We start from the raw sequence: 18,639 nt of genomic DNA, 5'->3' as shown, positions 1-18,639 counted from the left end.
TATCGTTAGTTATAATATTAAAAAAATTTAATTGATTAAAAATGTAACAGCAAAAATTAATGGAAAAAATTAATATGAAGTAAGCAATAAAATGTTTGTTTTTATAATAAATAAGAAAAAGGAGAAAGTTTTTTAAAAAAAAAACATTATTTTTATGAGCCATAGAAAGAATTCAAAGGCATAAAACAATAAAAATGATAAATAATATGAAAAGAAAATTACAATATAAATATTACATGAAAGAAGTACCTAAAAAAAAATTGGGGTAACAGTGAAACCAGAAAAAAGACAAAAACGTTTTAAGGTTCACTTTAAAACTGTGTTTTCACATAGAAAATCCATTTATAAAATTTTTTTAAGGAGCTTAAAAATGACTAACAAAAATTGAAACATATATGAACAAGTTGAAAGAAGAACATACTATGCAAAGCATATACTAGGAATAGAACCCAATAATTTTCATTACTGAAAAACTTTTAATTTTTATTATTAGAAATATTAACAAATTTTAATGTACTTTTTTATATTATACCAAATTCATACCACATGGTATGATAAGGACAAATGAGTTGAATGACCCGAAAGAGCCAAATTACCCAAATGATGGATCATCCAAGAGCATTTCTGTACTATTGTATTGTTTGAGAGGTTATCCAAAGAGACTTGGTTAGATGGGATCCAAGTTGCAATGTAATTCAGAAGGTGATTGACTGGAAAGACAAATTTCAAATGATCTCTAGAATCTGATAAAGAAATCAATAAGATGTAAGGATAAAGTAATATAATATTTTTATGTTTTTCATGGAGACAAAGGAAGGTAACAGATTAAAATGCATAATATATACTAGTTATATTAGAAAAAAAAACCTGCATCACCATAAAATTAAAAAAAAAATTATCTTCAAATTTTTTTCTATATTTCTAATTTCAACTGATTTAGCTATAAGTATCTACATATTACACATCAAACAAAAGAAAATGCCAAAAATACCCAATCTACACATATTAATGCTGATGTAAAGGCATTTAAAATATGTTGGAATGTGGTAAAAATAGAAAAAAACACACACAAGAAAAGAGAAATCATTAAAATAAACATTATATAAATGGAGAATGCAATATAAGGAAATTTAAATATTAAAACAATTTGTTTAAATAAACAATGTGGATTAAAAAAATAATTTAATCACAACACAACCTAATTTAGTTATCATATAATTTATATGAAATAAATGCTGTACGTTTGTATTTAAGAGCATAACACTAAAAGGGCATTACAAATTAGAAAATATCTTTATCTTTGTCAAATTAAGAAGAAAGATATTTACAAAATGTACCACACATGCTATGGAAAACTTAAAACAAATGCAATTTTTTATAATAAAAACTAAAAGAGTTTTTAACACCTACAAAAAAGGAGAAGATATTGTGTTTCTTTTTTTAAACTTACATCTACAGTAAACCTCTTTGTCAGGACCATCACAATGTTCCAATGAATCAAGGGTTCTTTTACATTTTACACAATGAAAACAGCTTCTGTGCCATGCCTAAACAATATTTACACATTTCTTAACGGTACATATATTAACGTTGTTTGTTTTAATTATTGAAATTTTTTTTTAACATTTAAGGATGAGCAGATTTACAATCTTTAGAATGATTAGGAAATTATTTTTTTTTTTTAAATCAACCCATTTAATTTAATTATTTTTCTTTAACCTTAAGTTTGTAGGCTACCTGATACAAGCTAATCACAACAATAACTTCTCTATATCCAAAACTAACAAACATTCCTCAGCAAACTTATACAATAAAAAGGAAGATTAATTTGATTTTCTACTGTCATCATCACTGATACAAATATACCAAAATAAAATATATACAAAAATTCCAAACCATTGAATTGTAGGTGATGAACAGTTTTACAAGCATACCTTCACTTCATCTACCATAGGGACTGGTTATACATTGACTGTAATTACTCTCAGAGAAAGCAATACAGATGCTTCTTATAGGTCAACTGTTTTACATACATCACAATAAACATTTGAACAAATAATTTGAAACAATAAATTAATTTAACCCACATGTCAAGAAACAATTCATTATCATATACTGCTTCTATGCAGTAATAAAAACTATTATGACAAAGTTTCTTTCTCACAGAGTTTAAGATACTGATTACATATAATCAAGTCCTGTGGCTTGTAAGGGTAAATGTAATTTAAATCTTTATAGGGCCTGAATGCTAATGCAGATTGTATAGTGGAAACACTATTTTAGATAAATCTGAATAAAGATTATTCCAGCAATGATTTTTTCTTCCAACTGCATCAAAATTTCTTTTATACACTTATATAAAATATGAAATAAAAGTAGCAAACAATAAGATAATAAGTAATATATCGATCTACAAATCAAAATATCTATGCTTCTGTTTATTTGTTTGTATTGATGTTTACTTAAACCTCGCAAACTGCTTGGTCAATTCTTTCATTATTATTTATTAAACTTTAAATATATGTAAATTTATCAGAAAATGCTCATATTGATTTAGCACTAAGACTTAAACTGACACCATGTATTTTACAGCATAAGTTTTCATGCTGTATTACGTAGAGTTATCAACTAAATTATTCAACAGATAGCTATGTGATTCTCGTGATTGATGAAGTTTAGGGGATTAGACTAAATTTTCATAAATCAAATTTGGGTAAACTGTCACAGGAAATATCAAAATTTAATATAAAACTCTATTGCTTTGCATTTTTTCTATATAGGGGAGTGTTATAATTTTGTATGGTGTGCATTATCTATCTATACACTGTGTGTTCATACACAATTAAAATTATAAATGTAAATTTCTAAGAATTCCTTTTTTATTTTCTTATTATTTCATATCATATAAAACTGGAGAAAAATAGATCACACTGTATTAAAATTATGGTACTGTTACATGTACCCCATAATCTCAATTTGTGTCTTTTCAGAAATAATGAAAAAAGTAAATATCCTGGATTAGTCAAATTTTTTAACAATTTGTGGTGTCAATTAATTGTATCCTTAATATGTATCTTCCCAAATTATAGACTGTAACATACCCATTACTTATTGTGTAATATTGAGTCTCTAAACCCCCAGGAAATGGTTTCTTCAATTTTTTAACAGTTTTTTTTTTTGGAGATATTGAAATCATACTTAGATTTTGTTTGCATTGAAAGTTGGACAAAAAAATCTGTTGTTAGAAATTATTTAATAATTTCTTTTTTGTTTGTAATAAAACACTGCATAAAAATAACATTAAATTGAGTAACTAATTAATATTTACTATTATCTTCAAGGATAAAAGTCAACTACATATATCAATTATAATAATCATACTGCAATATCTAGGAATGTTAAAAAGTGCGGTATAGATAAATATTTACAAGATATTTTGATTTTAATAAATCTTTTTTTAATAGTTTCTTTAATAAATTAAAATGAGGTAATTAGTTTACTTACTCGTCCTCTGGCTAACATCTGTTCAGCAGCATAAACAAAGCCACCACAACGTGGGCATCCTTCGCCATCAGGAGCTTTTGCAATTGCTCTTGGCTCAAGTGCGCTATGAGGCACCTCGCTCCTGAATAAACAATTATAAAGATTAAATATTTTATTCAATACAAATATAAAATATGAAATATTATTAATATTTTTAAATGTTAATAAACTTTTATACTATAACAATTATAAAAGTGTACAAGACTTTTATTTTTTTTATTAACAAGAAATTTTTCCACAATTCCTTCTTTGGCACTTTGTAAAAGAAAAATCATTTTTAAAAACTTATTACAATCTAGTTTTTACTAACTATGACTTAGGTTTGTTGTAGTTCTCCTTTGCTTTCTATTCTGTGTTGATCTCTTAGCCTCAATATATCTCTTACCTATCCTATCCTAGCTTTTATCCTACGTTTTTCTTTGTGTAATATTTTTACCCTTTAGTCTTAGGTTTTGAGTGAAATAATAAAGTCTTTGGTTGTCTTGACATTTGACTGATAATCTTTTACATTTTCATTTTTTTTTATAAGATCTGTCCATGAACATATCTCTTTTGCAATTTGTTTCAAAATCTTTTACTTCACATTTATCAACTTATCTATTTTCAAATATTTACTTGTATCAATACATTTTAAAAACTTCTAATTCTTGTTTTTTTGGTTTTCCTATTGTCTTTATTTAATAAAATGCTTTATAAAAATATTTTTTACTTTCTAAATGTATGTTTGATACCAGCAAATCTCTTTTCTGCATGAAAACTCTTGTAACTTGTACATATATTTTTCATTTCTTACTCAGAAATACTAAGTAAGAAATTAAGAAATATATTTCTTATTTAGTTTACATTTGGTAATTTTACTTTTTTATTTACATATGTTCTGTTGAATCTCATATTCTTTGCTTTGCTTTGACTATTTTTATAATAATTTTTACTATAGCAATGAATCCAGTCAGCCAGAATAACAATATCATTTACAAATATTAATTTTTTTAAAAATTTTTTGACCCTACATTGTTTCCAGCTGTCTCTAATTTTAATTTCTTTATTCCTCATTACATATACTAATTAAAAAGTAAAAGATAAAGGCTACATAGTCATACTTATCAGATTCCTTTATGTAGAGCAGTTTAATCTTTCTGTGTCTTTTATTATTTCAAACAAATGCAAATTACACGTAATTTTTTTCTATATATTTCAGTCTTACTTTTTTCAAATTCTCAAAAATTTTATTTCATTTGACGTTATCAAAATTTCCAAGTTTATATTTTCCAATTTTTCTTAAGCATAAAATATTATATGATCATTTATAATTTGATAAGTTAAAATTCTTCCTAAAATATTAATTAACTTATGTATGCATGCATTGTAAATTAAGTGGCTGGTCATTTTATTGTCAACAATGACACATTCATTCTAAAGAATATTAAATATCACATGCCAGGTTTACTAAGAAAAGAAAGATAATTATATATTTTTTTAAATAATTAAATTAATAATAATAATATTCTTTTTTTTAAATCTAACCACTAAGAATTCTTTTCTATTAAAACAAAAAACAAAATCATAACAATTAATATTATTATTGTTATATAAGTATAAAAAATGGAAAAATTTAGTAAAAATTGTATAAATATATATTAACTAATTTATTAGACATGTTTATATATAATTAAAAGAAAAAAAACTAAAAATAAAAAGAAAGGAAGAAGAGAAGAACCAAAGCTTAATGCAAGAAAAATAAATTAAATAAAGAAAAAATGAAAAATGTTACTACAATAAAAGCTAAAAATTAAAGTAAAGAAAAAATTATTAATGTGTATTAAACAAGAAGTAAAAATATAAAAGAAACAACATTAAGTTATTCATTAAGAAATTACTATAAAATAAAAAAATATATATATATTAATTAAACACAAATATATTAAACAAAAAAAAAAATTGTTTTAAATATACTCTATTAATGGTAATAAAATATATTTTTTTTAAATTTTAAGGGCATTTTCCCAAACCCCCTGCTTCAATGAACATTTATATTTAGATGCCAAATAAATACAATAAATATATATATATATATATATATATATATAAATAAATACAAACATGCAGTAGTACAATAGAAAAATATCTACAGTAGAAATATGTACAAACTATGTAATAAAATATAAGAAAATATCTAATATATTTATACTTGAATAGCGATTTATGATTTAAAAATGCATATAGTTAGATATACTGAATATTCTTTTTAAAATAATAAAAGTTTATGCATAAAAAAACTACAACATTAATTTCTATCAATCTAACAACGTTCAATGCGATAATGTTTTTTTTAATTTGATAAGTAATTTTGACATTTACTTCAAATAATTAAAGGACACTAATTATAAAAATGTATTTTTTTATTTAAAAAAAAGGTACTGTAGCCAAATATCAATTATATAAATATAAAATATTATTATTATTTACTTTTTTAAATATTTACAAATACATATAGTTCCACTAAAAAGGATATGACTACCAGTATATTTGTAACATCTAGAGAAGCACAATCAGCTGATGATATGTTAATGGTGAATTACTTGGGGGTTAATTCTTGCTAAAGAAATGGCCATAGCTCTACCAAAGGGTTTTCTCACTACTTTATATGTTTCACCCTTTTTTGCTTGTAAGTGTAGCAAAATGGTGTGCTATTACGTTATGTTCAATAGCAATAATTAACCCCACCATCCAAGACATATTTCAAGTTGCTTCTCTTGATATCACAATTATAGAAATAACATCTTCTCAAACATTAAGTAACCCTTATGTAACAGTTCCCACTTCCCGCTACATAGTATATTCACATCCAAAACAGGTGATTATCTTTTTTACTTTCAAATAACACAGAATACTGTTTTTTACTAAATTGAAAAGAATTTTCCTGTTACATTTTCTTCTTTAAATTAAATGATTCAAGATTTTTCTTTTAAGAATGTTTAAAAGTGTCTGAAAACAGAAAAGAAAGAAAAATATTTATTAGCCTAAATAATTATAAATATATCTCTTTAAATTTAAATAAAAAAGATATATTACTGTTTTAGTATTATTATTTGAGTTAATAAATATTAAATAAAGCTAAAGATTAAGCACAGAAAGTATACAAAAGAAGTATAGTTTTGATATTTGTAATCCTCTATTTTTCTGAATTTAATATCATAACTACATCTATTAATATTGATTTTTAATATATATTAACATGCACTAAAGCGTAAAAAGCTAGCAACAGCGAAACAGCGATACAGCAGTAGCGATAAAAGAGCAATTTTTAAATATTTAAAATATTTCCTCACCATTTTCTTTTTATATAACATGATTTCATGTCAGAAACTCGCCAGGTTCTTCAATATGAATAAACAGCTTCCATAATTTTCAGGTAATAATTATTATTTTGTTGATACTTAGTTGCTGGGTTCTAAAAATGTACATGCACATGTATGTGTGTGTGTGTGTGTGTGTGTATGCATAAATATGTTAATATGTAAAATATATTATTATAGATGTACTGATATGTTATATATATGTGTAAGAGAATGTCTTGATTGCATTCTTGATATGAAAATGGTTGATATATATGGAAATACATTTTTTTTTGGCTGGTGGTTTAAAGAGACTCTGATAATTTGCTTATGCATTGCATGAAAACTATTAAACCTTTTTCTTTCTTAAATTTATCTGGTCTTTTGTTACAAATTTTTTTTTAATAGATCAAGAAAGGTTAAACAGTTAACAAACAAAACACTTAACAAAAAATTCAGTAAACCAGATAACTTCTTAAATATTTTATTGTGCAATGTTTAAATTAAAACAATGTAAAATTTTAATAACATTAACAAAATAATATAAATAATAATTATAATAACAAAGTAATAAATGCAAAGTAATTAATGCAACTAAAAATTTATTCACCATCAGTATCTGGCTTAAACTATAATTTTCATTAAATAATTAACTTTGTTTTGATAAACAATGTATTAAATCAATTTTTTTTATAAGCTTAATTCTTTTTTTTGTATTTTCTCCTTACAATTACTGAAAAGAAAATATTTAAAAAAATAATAACATATTAAAAAAGTCCAATTTTTAATATTTAGTGGTTTTTTAAAGAGAAAAATTTCATCTCAGTTGGACATTTTTCATTTCCCTTTTTTAATTTGTGTTTTATTTTGTTTAATTTTAGAATATGTAAAAAGTTTATTATTATTGCTTGGGTATTAGTTTATACAGGTCAATTAACTAAGAATGGTAAATTTACAATATAGCATTAAGTAAAACTAATTGTAAAATTGTCTAACCTGACCTATAAATAACCTAACCAAACATATAAATAATTTAATCAAACCTACAAAAAATCTGATCTCTACACAAATAAAACTGTATTTAGAAACATAAAATACACTAATATGATAACAGCAATATTATGGTCATGCTTACAAAAAAAAAAAAAAAAAAAAAAAAAAAAAAAAATATATATATATATATATAAACAATGAACAGGGTAAATTTTAATAGCAATAGATGACTAACATATATCAATACACATAGAAGCAAATTTACCTTTACAACAATTATATTATTTTTAAATATTGTTCATAATATTTACAAAAGTGTCTCTCTCAACTATTAATGAATGTTATTAGTTGTGGCTATGGAAACATCAACGATTCACTCACTTATTTTAATATGCTCTGTCTTGCTATTAAGCACAGTAATATACTAACTATGATATGTAATATTTCCATAATGTACAACTATATCCATTGCTTTAATCCTGAGTCTGACACATTTGTAAATATTAGAACTTTAGTAATTAAAAAAAGTAAGCTTTAAGCTTATTATTTATTTAATTTAAGCCAAAAAAGCGATGGTGAGAAGCCATGTTTCAGCAAAATCATAACAAAAAAGATAATAATTATAATAATTTTAGCTGCATTAATTAATATTATTTTTGTTATTATTAACAGTTTTTAAGTTTTCTATAGAAAATATTCTGTGCAATATTTTTTAACTTTTTTCAATTTTTTTTTGAAATATGATATTCTATTAAAAAAACTATTTAAAACATTAGAATTGTAATATTACAATAATTTGACAGTCTATTTTATTTAATTTATAATGGAAGGATGGATGAAATGAAAATATTTATAATTACAGACTTATTAAAAATGTTAAATGACTTACTTTTAAATTAATGGAATTTGTTCGTTCTACAAAATATCTATGAAAGTTAGTTATCATCACTTTTTATAGATTTCCTTGTAGTATATTCATCTAAAAAATGGTACCCATCTAAAAATCAGGTTAAGAAATGCCTTAAAATATTTTATATGTATTGTTAGATTATATAATTACATACTTAAAGGATTTCCTAATCATTTTAACTAGACAAAATTTACAACAATGGCACTAGGAACTCCAGGGAAGAAGATGCTGATAACTAACTCCAAAAGATCTTTGGAAGTAAAAGTTTCATTAATTTTAATTTGAGCCGTTTAGGGTTTTTAATAATTTAAAAATATTATCACATTTTTATTATGTTGTTTAATGGACAGTTATGAATTTCAGTAATTGCCAAACTGTTGGATATAATCGACAGAAACATTTATGGAAGGGTAGCAGAATAAAGTAATCTTTTCAGGTATTAAATTATTGTTTTTAATTTAATCTAACAAAGTTCTAGATTTCATATATATATTTTATGTTGATATAAAAGCACAAGTCAACATAAAAAATTAAACATGAAAAATTAAAATTTTATTAGATGTTACGATGTGAATTTGTTAGTAAATAAATAATAAATTATAATTTTATAAATATTGAATTAATCTTAGTTGAATTTATTTTAATAACATTCTTCTGATTTTAATGATTTCTTTTTAACTTTTGAACAAAAAAGTTCAGATATTTTAATAAATAATGAATATTTCACCACAGAAAGCTCTAAAAGTTTTCATATGAAAATTGCAAATGATACTGAGAGCGTATGAAAATTGCAAATTGTACTCATAGCATATGAAAAATGGCTACAGTTGATGATTCAAGCACAAACCTTCTGGATGAAAGACAGATGGTTAACTCCATCAAGGAAGTCAGAGTATCATTATTTATTACCGACTAAAAAATATTACTGAAATTTTTTTTTTTTACATAAATATTTTCTTATTACAAAGTAACAAGAGTTACTCAGTTTTATTTTACTGTACTAGAACAGGAAGCTTCTCTGCACCACATATTAGTAAAATAGGAATGCTCTAATGTGGTAAATTATTTTTATGGACTAAAAATTGTTTCTATAATAATAATAATAATTAGATAGTGGAACTATATTTTGTAATCTACTTAAAAAATATATATGAAATAAAATAACTAATTCTGTGTATATAGGATAAAAATAATTGTTAGTACTTCTGCATTATCTTAAACTAACATTATCTCTTTCTTTTTTAACTAAGCTTATTTTATTATGCATTTGTTTAACACATTATCACAAACATTTTATAATACTATAACTCAACTTGTTAAAGGAAACATTTAAAGAAAAGAAGTGCTTACTTCTTTCAAGAAAAAACAATTATCATAACAGAAAATTTGATTTAATATAAAGAAATAACCAAATGAAGCATTTAAGATCGACAATGTTTTTTTTATATTTTTTAATTTGATTTAGTGTAATAATTAAAATATATAAATTAAAAAAATAATATTAATAAAATTATTACAAAATACATGCAAGATTAAGATAATGCTAAAGTATCTAAAAACTCTATAATTTTTTAATTAATAGATAAATAAAAAACACAATTCTGTACTGAAAACACAAGTTAACGAACTGAACTTGTTTCACCTTTATTGAAAAAATAAATAAAAGAGATTAAATAATAATAATACATTTAAAATATAATTAATTATTTCTTTACATTTGTATAAGAAATGAATCACAAAATAAATTAAATTTAAAAAAGAATAATAATAAAATAAAGACTATAATAAAATACTGGAATTTATTAATTAAAAATTAATGATAATAATAAATAAATGTTATGAAACTGTATAATAAAATAGTTATTTTAATAACTTTTACATCATATACAAATAAGTTACAAAAAAAAAAAAATGTAAATAAATAAATTTGTATAATATTATAATTCATATATATACAATATATATAAATTACAAGCTAAAAAAATATACAAATTAGATACATAATACATGAAAACAGAATATCTAATATTCTACACGACTAAAAAAAAAAAATAAAATAGTTTTATATAATTACTGTCCTTTTAATCAGACATTAAATATGAAATAAATAATGCGCAGTTTTTTTCTATTTTTATTGTATTGTTTAATGTAGCAGTGGAAGTAGTATAAAGAAATGTTGATCTTGCGCTGACCATCATGATAATTTGGTGGATGGAACCTTTGATGGATGAATTGACCAGTAGTAGTATATTATATATATTGCAGATTGATTTTGTTTGATCTAAGGAGATGGTGGATGTCTAGTGACTGGGAACAAAACAGGATGTCGAAAAATCATGCATGGTGAACTTTTTTTTAATTTCACAAAAAATTACATAAAAAAACAACAACAATAACAGTAAAAGTACAACCACAAAGCACAAACAATTCCTTAAGGTACAATTAAGGTATTTAATAAAAAAAAATAAAAAATATGTATGTATATAGTGGAGCACGTTGAACATTGCAATACTTAAAAATGCAAACATTGATTTTGTAATGTATAATTAACCTGGGGCCTGGGGAATTCTATTACTAACAATCGATGTCACCTTTTTTGATCTTCTACCAACTGAATTCAAATAAAATTTTGGATTTGAACACTGGTAATACCATAACATGGGAATATTTAATTAAATGCGTTGTCTTGGGCCAGAGATTAAAAGAGGGCAAACTAAAGATAAAAAATTGGGCTGATATACCCTGTTGTAAATTTGAACCAATATAATAATTGAATAGTCCAAAAAAAAGAAAATATTTTAAAATTATAAAAATAATTATATATAAATAATTTTAGACAGACGCATGCACACACACACACACACACACACACAAAACAAATAAGATAAGTTTCTAATAAAGTTTTGTTGATATTAAACAATTACTGTTTAAAGAATCAAACTGGTCATAAATAAATCAATAAAATTAAAGATTTTGTGAAAAATAAATCACTGATAAACAATGCAAAAGAAAAATAAAATAAAACTTTTATGTAGTGGTTAACAATAATACAGATGATAATGAAACATCTCAGGTGTAGCGATTGATTCAAACAATATTTATAAAGTTCTAATAACCAAATAAAAACCATTTATGGCTGTGTATCTTGTTATGACAGCATTCTATACAGTAGCTATCTATAATACATCTTTAGGTCACCACAGATCAGAATAATTTTATTAATCAATGAGGGATGAACAATGCATTTTAATTTCTATTCTAGTTGTTTTAATTTTATTTTGTATTTTCTGTTGTTTTAATTTAAAATATTGTTAAAAAAAACTTTATGCGTTAAACATGCTCAACTATACATATAAATATACACACACACAACCATGAAACTTCTCTTTAAAATCACCATCGTGATTATATATATATAATTTACTGCTAAACATAGCAAGTGGTTCAATACAACAATAATGACAACTTATTCAGTAAACTGGCATTACTTATACAAATCATTTTATTTTATTTTTCAAATTAATTTCTTTCATTTTCACATAACATCATTTATTGGACTGAAAACTTTCTTTGTGATGGTTATATAGGTGGACTATTGTTAATCAACATGATGATATACTATTTTATTTTGCCATGTTTTTATATTTATTTTAGTTATAATTGTTTTACTTGTTAAATATTTATATTTACTTGCTAAATATCACTTTTAAAATAGTATTTAAAAAAAAAAACAAATGAAGAATATTGATACAACCTATGACAAGAAGGTGTCGGTTTGATTCCAAACGTTACATGGAAAGAAATGAAATTTTGACCAAAATGAAATAATTCACATATGCATTTAAAGTGAAGGTTCAATTAAAATTTATAGGTGCACGAAAATTGTGCAGTGTAAACAATATCTACACATCTAAATACTACATCACAAAAAATCTAAACATTAATATTTTAAATGAGACCAGTGAAAATGAATGAATTATTTACATCAAGCAAATTATATAATTTGGCTAATCCTATATAAAAATGTATTGATAAGAACAAATTTTATGCAAATTGGAAATTTTATATGCTGCAATAACTGAACAGACTGAAATTTAATTCATTAATGACTTATTACAAACAGTAATTTTACAGAGAAGTTTCACAGTTCAAGTATTTGAGATACACATATGTATATAATAATTTAAAATTTTCAAATATTTTATTTTTAAATAAGAAAACTCTCAAAGTAAATAAAATACATAATAATAATAAAAAAAAAAAAAATACCAATCAAAGTTTATATAAACTACTAACAATAACCCAAACAGACTCTTACCTAGCATATTTTGTATCTTAACAGGTTATAAGAAAATCTTATTTTAAATTGAATGCTACAGCTATTCAGAGGATAATAAAAAAATATATATACTGTATATTATTATACTATATAATTGGTATAAATATATATACTGTATATTATTATACTATATAATTGGTATAGTTAAGCAACTCCTTCCAATTCAAAGGAAAGAAATTTCTTTCCTTGGATCCTGGGTAAGACAGTATCCTGATGGGATATTCATCAGGATATACCATCATGATATCCTGATGGGATTTCTGGGTCACTCTTATATTTCATCCTTTCTTCTCTGGATTGTTATCAAAGAAACTGGACAGTTTGTTATTATGTTTCCATCTTTATAACTGAAAGCTATAGCAGTGGAATAATCATATTGTTGATGTATTGTCTTTTGCCTATTGGGTTGTTTAGAATTTCCTATCTAGGTTGAACAAAAAAAGTGATTAGTTTTTGACAAACATAGTAGGTAAAACTACTTCTACTGTTCCAGTAAATGAAAAATCGGAAATTATTTTCAGAAAAAAATGAGGAGAAACAGCGAATAAACACTGAAATTTGTACATTAATTTAACAAGTTATGATAATAGTTGATATTTTTTAAAATTGAATATAAGATTTAGGAAAAGAACAAAATGTTTGTTATACTACTAATAACATATTACATTGTTTTATATCTATCTCTTTTTAGGTTCTTTATACCACTGGATAAGAAAAATCACTGGACAGGTCAACAAGTGAACCATTTCTATCAAATATCACTAACACTGAGGACACAGTATATCAAGCAAATATTTGTCACACCATTATCATGGATCTAACATAAGTACAGGAAAATCTATAATAAAACTATTAAAAAGGTTAAAGGTTAAAAAATTAGGGAAAGAGTTTGATGGTAAAATAGGATAATTTTCCCGTTAAAGGATCATAAAGTATGACAAACAACCTGCCAAAAAGAGAACTCACGTAATGGACATCCATCTTGCCCACAAAACAAAACCTTGGGAAATTGGAATATTTTTATTCAAAGTTAAATTAGAACATTGATTTTGTGCAGACCAGAAAAAAATAAGTGTTACAACAAATTTCTTTTCCTCCAGGTACTGAAGAATCACCTGAAGTAAAGGTAAAGTTACCTACAGGAACATACTCATTTACCAGAATTGTGCTATGTGTGAAACCATCCAGTTGAACTACATAAATCATTTAGCCAGATCTCATTTTATTAAATATGTATAATGTATTAAAATAAGCAACTTGTAGAGATAAAACTCTCCTTAAAGGAATTCTTTATATAATCAGATCTATAGGTACATAAATATGCTAGGCAAGTAAATATTAATAAATAAAAAATCAGATATTAAAAAAAACCTTTTAAAAAAGGTTTTAAAAGGGTTCGAATTTAATAAAAGATAATTAAATCTAAAAATTAGAGAAGTAACAAAAATTTTATATTGGATATAAAGAATTTTTTTCTTCTGGGAAATTATGGGAATAAAAAAAAAAATAAATCACTTATTGGTGATTTTAACTTCATGCTAAAAAAATTAAATAAATAAGGTAAGTAATAAACTACGAATATTAAAAAAGAGTACAAAAATTTGATGGGAGGTCATCAAGTAAAAATTGTAAAATATCATTAAAAATTATAACATTACCCCATATTTCTTGAAAACATTTTTAAAAACTGGAATTTGCTAAAGTTATACAAAGAATAAGAAGAAACAAATTAAAATTTTTAGTTGAAAGATTATAATATATATATATTTTTTAAATTAATAAATTAGTAAAAAATTAATATATATCTTTAAAAAATGAATGTATCTCACCATATAATAAATAACGCAAATGTAAATGTCCTTATTCTACAGTGAGCTGTTAAATTTGTATTATAATTGAGGTGTTACATGCACATCAGGACAGTACATATTGATTTAATATTTGTTAGGACCATATTTTATGCTTTCATAATTAAATTTCAAAAAAGAAATTTATTCCCATCAATAAACAACTGAGACAAACTAATTATTATCAATATTTTATAATAATACAAACTGTCAATAAAATTAAAAAGACCATGATATAAGGATAAAATAATCTGAAATTAATTTTTTTTTTAGCAAGTTGGTAAAATCGTTTATTATTCAGTTATATAAAAGGAAAAAGTACAGTTTTTAGTTATATTTATATATATATACATGATTTATTAAAAAAAAAAAACAGATTTTTGAAGTATCACACTAATGCATCACTACTCACTATAATAATAACATAAGAGGAGTCTTTAGAAATCATATTCCAGTTACCATAATTTCATTTTTTTTCATCTACAAAAGTATAAGCATGGTTGTATTACATCCTTTAATGATTTTCTGATATCAAGAAAATTGAGATTCTTAATGAAAAAATGTGAAATTTTGCTTCAAATTGAGCAAGATATTAACAGAAACTTTGAAAACATTGCAAAAAGCTTGCGAAGAAGAATTATGAACTGCATGCACTATATTATGCTTGATGTCAGAATTTCAAGTCAAGCATATCGAAGTTGCTTAAATGTGAAGATGATGTTGAATCATTTTTTACTGAAATAGTTTATTATGAATACATCTCATGTGTAGTAATAACATCAACAAAAAGTCTCAATTTGAAAGCAAAATGGTGTTAAAAGGAGGCTGTGAGAAAGGCGAGACCTGAAATATTACTTAATATCTGATGATGCTACTTTAAGCATGGGCAACAAAACTTAGATGTTACCATAACATCCTGATCGCATAGGGGAAGACATCTTCCATGTGATGGTTTTGGTTACCACCTCTGTACCCAGCCTTTATGGGATTTACTGGAGGTCATCCTCAATACCTAAGCTAGGATGCTACTATAACAATGATCCTGCATGTTTGTGGTCCTTATTTGAGGGTTTTTGATACTCAACTCCTAACGCCCCTATTTTCCTGACCTTGCACCTGTTGATATCCTTTTATTTCTGAAGAAATAGGACATTGTTTCCACATGATCAAATAAATTAAAGAAAATTTGCTATCTGATTTGCATGTTGTTCCATGTAACACATACCAGAAGGCACCAACAATAGGGAAAATACTGGTAACAGTGACAACACTGTTACCAATGACTAACACAGTAACACTGTGAATGAATTTATTTAAAGCGGATAATCTAGTTGCAGCTTTATAACAAGTAAATAGAATAATTTTGAAAAAGTCTGATTTTTTTGGTCAAATATTATGTGATATTCTTATGAAATTGTAGACGATTTTTACCAATATTTATTAATACCAGCAGGTATTTTTTCATATTATGCTTTACATTATTGGCTACCATTTTGGAAATATTTAAATAAATAGGTTATCTAGTTTACATATAATTAATGTCATGAATGATATAGGTGAACTTTTTCAAGGATTATACAAATATACAAAAAAAGCTCATAATTTTTCTGGAAAATAAAGGAAAAATCTAGATCAAACTTAAGTATAAAAAAGAGAAGTGGTTATAATTCGTATCAAACTGTAAAATAATTATTACATGATGGAAAAGTGCTAAAAATACAAAAGAATAATACAAATAAAATCAGTTAGATTGTAGCAAATATTCTGAAGAATTAATTGATAAATACCTGAGTAGATTTAAATACTTGATAAAAGAGTACAGAAAATTAGGTTTTATGTAATTAATATTATTTTTTTAAACTCATTGAAATAGTAATACTGTTTCTTTAAAATAATACTTTTTAATTTAATTTTAAATAAATTGATCATAAGATCTATTGGATAGTTGTATAATTTAAAAAAAAAACTGAAACTGAATTATCCTTCCTTATATGCCAAAGAATTATGCTGTATAACGTGATACTAGTTATGTGGTTCATAATATCACATTATATGGTTTTATATTAGTGAATATTGTTATTTTTAGGTATAAGCAATTTTTTTTAATCAAAGGTAGCATGTTTTTAATCATAGACTCATAGAAATGATAGCATTATTAATTTATTAAAAAATCAGTCAACATGAATTATAATTAGTAGCATTAAACAAAAATCTGATTCTCATTTTTTATATCTGTATATACAAATAATTTTTATTTATTGAAATACTTTCAAAATCGAATATTATATTTTAGACATGAATACACAAAGCCATAATGAATATCAGGGGTGCAAAATTGCATATCAGGGGTTGTAAATTTTCCAATAACAGAAAGTTTGATTTGTATTACAGCAGACTGCAAGAAGTATTATTTTGACCCTCAGCCGTGCAAGACAATGTAATGAAAAATGCACATTTCAATATTTACATTGATAAGAAGCAAAACTTATTTTTTTCATGTCAAAAGTTTAACTTTTTTTGTGAATTAAATTTTTAGTGACTTTTAATCATCGTTTGTCTATGGATATCGAAAAGCAAGGACCATTTTCATACAATCTGTTTTTTGTACTTCAGGTTTTATCTTTTATCATCTTTTAGAAAAAAAAAATGATATGAAAGGACAATTTTTTATTTCTCCCAAAAAGTAGTACTGGAATGGCATTCCAAAAATGGTACCATGCATCCCCCCTTTGCAGTAATGATTGAAAAAACTATTTAATTTACTAAAACAGTTTAAAGCAAAACAAAATCAGTTTGATCATTTCACAAAAATTTATTATTTAACAAGAAACCCAGAACCTTACAAGTAAAAGTTCTTTCTAAAATAATTGCTTTTAAATATTGAAGAAAATAATTGCATATACTTTAATTGGGTATGTAATTAAAATTAAAAATACAAGGATATCAATGATAATTTTGTTAGAAAGGATTACTACAGGTAAAAAGGAGGCAGGCTAATGAGAAGAAGTGGTTGATGATCTGGTGTCAGGGGATACAAAGAATGAAGAAAATTTGTTGATATTACAGGAATATGGGGGGGGGGGCTGTTGAGGGGAAGCCAAAGCTCATAACAGGATATAGTACCAACAATAAGAAAAAAAATATATAGCCTTAATAAGGCAGTTTGTTATGGTTAGAAAAAAGTTTGAATATTAGAAATTTTGATAATGCAAATGATATTTAGAAAGTGTAAATTACACAAAAATATTATGCAATTTATTGACAGATACCATTTAAGTATATTTATTTTTTTTTAAAAATCAGATTAATTCTTAAAAAATCCGAATGGCTAAAGTACACTAGATATCAATTCTACAACTTTACTCAAGTTGGAACTTTAACACAACTGTACAGATCGACCCAGTCTATATTATATTTTATGATTACTTCAACTGAATATTGTAAATCTCTAAAACATAATAAGTTATTATTTTCATTCTTGTTTTAACTGAATTTTTCTAATTCACAGAATCTACAAATGAAATAGGAAATGCAATATTTTACTTTTAATTAAAATAACCATTAAGATAATTCACTAGTAGTAAGAACATTATAAAAATAAAAATTAAAAATAACACAGTAAGATTTATTAGAACTGTGTAAAATATTACGTAAGTACAAACTGTTTGTATT

General features: G+C 24.1%; 1 protein-coding gene across 9 annotated transcripts in view; it reads right to left on the bottom strand.

The window, feature by feature from the left end:
• The window catches only part of LOC142332082 (muscle LIM protein 1-like), a 60,446-nt gene that overhangs the window by 21,123 nt on the left and 20,684 nt on the right, over positions 1–18,639 (bottom strand). For 5 of the 9 annotated variants that reach the window (XR_012758150.1, XR_012758151.1, XM_075378282.1 and 2 more), the window contains exons 4-5: positions 3,505–3,625; positions 1,451–1,547 (exon numbers count right to left, since the gene is read on the bottom strand). Coding sequence is in view for 7 of the 9 variants with exons in the window: in XM_075378282.1 (XP_075234397.1) it covers positions 1,451–1,547; positions 3,505–3,625 (218 nt within the window). In the remaining 2 variants the exon portion in view is untranslated. Of the gene's footprint in view, positions 1–1,450; positions 1,548–3,504; positions 3,626–10,380; positions 11,089–18,639 lie in introns of those variants that run through there. The other 4 variants (XM_075378288.1, XM_075378281.1, XM_075378284.1 and 1 more) reach the window with 2 other exon arrangements.

Source organism: Lycorma delicatula, chromosome 11, assembly GCF_047948215.1.
Source record: "Lycorma delicatula isolate Av1 chromosome 11, ASM4794821v1, whole genome shotgun sequence".
Classification (NCBI taxonomy): Eukaryota; Metazoa; Arthropoda; class Insecta; order Hemiptera; family Fulgoridae; genus Lycorma; species Lycorma delicatula.
Note: the sequence above shows the minus strand (reverse complement) of the source record. Positions and strands in the feature narration are given on the sequence as shown.